The sequence below is a fragment of the Aulonocara stuartgranti genome (assembly GCF_965226115.1).
Source record: "Aulonocara stuartgranti genome assembly, chromosome: 2".
NCBI lineage: Eukaryota > Metazoa > Chordata > Actinopteri > Cichliformes > Cichlidae > Aulonocara > Aulonocara stuartgranti.
Window position 1 is genome coordinate 3,592,689 of NC_138940.1, and position 1,686 is coordinate 3,594,374.

The window sequence follows — 1,686 nt, forward strand, 5'->3', positions numbered from 1 at the left end:
CAGAGACACTCATAGATACACTTTTACATTTTGCATTTAACTTGAGAATAAACACTTTCTTCAGTTTCCAGTTCATTCTTCTTCTTTCCTCTTGTAGATGTAGCTTTCCTTCCAGAGAAGTGTAGAGCAGCATAGTTTAGATCATGTCCACTTTCAGCCTATACAAAATAATAAAAAAAAAAAATTACCTCATAGAATCATTTTAATAAAGTAAAAAAAAAAAAGATTTGGTCATAGTACTTACACTGTTGTCCACTGTTTGGCATAAATCACTTTGCCTTGCTTGTGAAGAGCTTTTCTCTGTGTGTTACAGTGACAAAAATAGGAATATTATCTATTTTGTCTGATTTAGAATTTTAAATTAAAGGAGTATTTAGTTTTTCTCACATTAAAGGAAAACTTTAGTGCTCCTACAACAACACTTACTTTTAAATTGTTCGCATGATGCTCTTGGGCTTCGGCAACAGATCAAAATAATATTGACAATCACAGAAATGGCCAAGCAGGCTAATGCTATCACCAGTGCAGAAAATTCAGAACCTCTTCTTTGCTCTAGAAAACCAGAAACAATCAAGAGAAACAATTAGTAATTCTGACAATAATAAGGAATCCTATATCTCATGGTTTATTTTTATAAATAAAATCATACCTATTTGCAATTTAGTTCCTTTTCCAAACAATATCTTCCCACATGTGGCCACAGCACAATAGTAAGTCCCTTCTTCTGAGGAGCTAATACTTTTATTGAACTGATAAACACAACTCTGCTGAGTCGCAGAGCTATTCCCACATTCATGATGTCTGTTTCCATCAGTGTAGATGATGCTAGGATGAGATGGATTTGATCCTTCTCTAAACCAGAACATACTGAGACCTCTGGAACATGTCTTGTTATCAAAATTAGAGAGGAGTGAACAATGAAGAGTGACTGAGCCTCCTGGAGTTGCTATCTTCTTTTGAACAACAGAATATTTCGATGTTTTCTGGGTGTTTCCTGTGTAATATAAATATATTAATAAATGTGATTATAAAATAAACTAAAAGACAAATAGTTTGAGTTTTCAAAAACGACCAAACGTATCTTACATGTAAATGTAATGTTTTCAAAACATGCTCATTCATAAATTATTTTCTGTAGTATTCAATTTTAGCTGCTGAAGCAAACTTTTATAGAAGAATCACATTATTACCTTTTACTAACAAATATGTCGCAGTCCATTTGGTATCTTGGAGCCACGCTGTGAATCCACAGTGATACATTCCCTCGTCCTCTTGTCTTGTCCTCAAAATGGTCAGGTTGGTCAGATTCTTGTCATAATTAACATCCCATTTTGAGTTTTTGAACTCAGGTGCAAAGGCAGGTTCTGCAGAATCCTTCACTGTCCAAATCCTTTGCAGAGAGTCTCCAGGACTCTGCTTGTACCAGTCGACTCTACGCCTGTACTCGGTCTTAGGCAGGTCACACAGCAAAGTTGCAGGTTCACCGAGTTGAACTGTAGTTACTGGAATAAGTGTATCTAATTTGAAAGAAAACAAAATCTAAACCATTAAGTCACAATAATACAGGAAACCACCATGCTAACAGAATACATGTATGGAAAAAACATCCAGAATATAAAAACACTTACATGCTTGATGAATAGCAAGCAGTGCGACCCATATCACAATCATCTTGGCAACATTGCT

The 1,686-nt window shown here is 35.1% G+C and overlaps 1 protein-coding gene across 1 annotated transcript; it reads right to left on the bottom strand.

The window, feature by feature from the left end:
- On the bottom strand, window positions 1–1,686 carry LOC309712829 (uncharacterized protein). Its single transcript, XM_082543961.1, has 6 exons — window positions 1,629–1,686; window positions 1,191–1,517; window positions 650–994; window positions 427–552; window positions 245–300; window positions 1–158 (listed from the first exon to the last, which is right to left on the bottom strand). The coding sequence occupies exons 1-6, from the start codon at window positions 1,669–1,671 to the stop codon at window positions 24–26; spliced, it is 1,032 nt and encodes a 343-aa protein (XP_082400087.1). The 5' UTR covers window positions 1,672–1,686; the 3' UTR covers window positions 1–23.

Coding starts and splice junctions, on each gene's coding strand:
- LOC309712829 (XM_082543961.1), bottom strand. CDS start 1,671: ATGATTGTGATATGGGTCGCACTGCTTGCTATTCATCAAGCAT. Junction 553..649: donor AGGAACTAAATTGCAAATAG/GTATGATTTTAT, acceptor CTGGTTTTCTAG/AGCAAAGAAGAGGTTCTGAA. Junction 301..426: donor ATCATGCGAACAATTTAAAA/GTAAGTGTTGTT, acceptor TGTAACACACAG/AGAAAAGCTCTTCACAAGCA.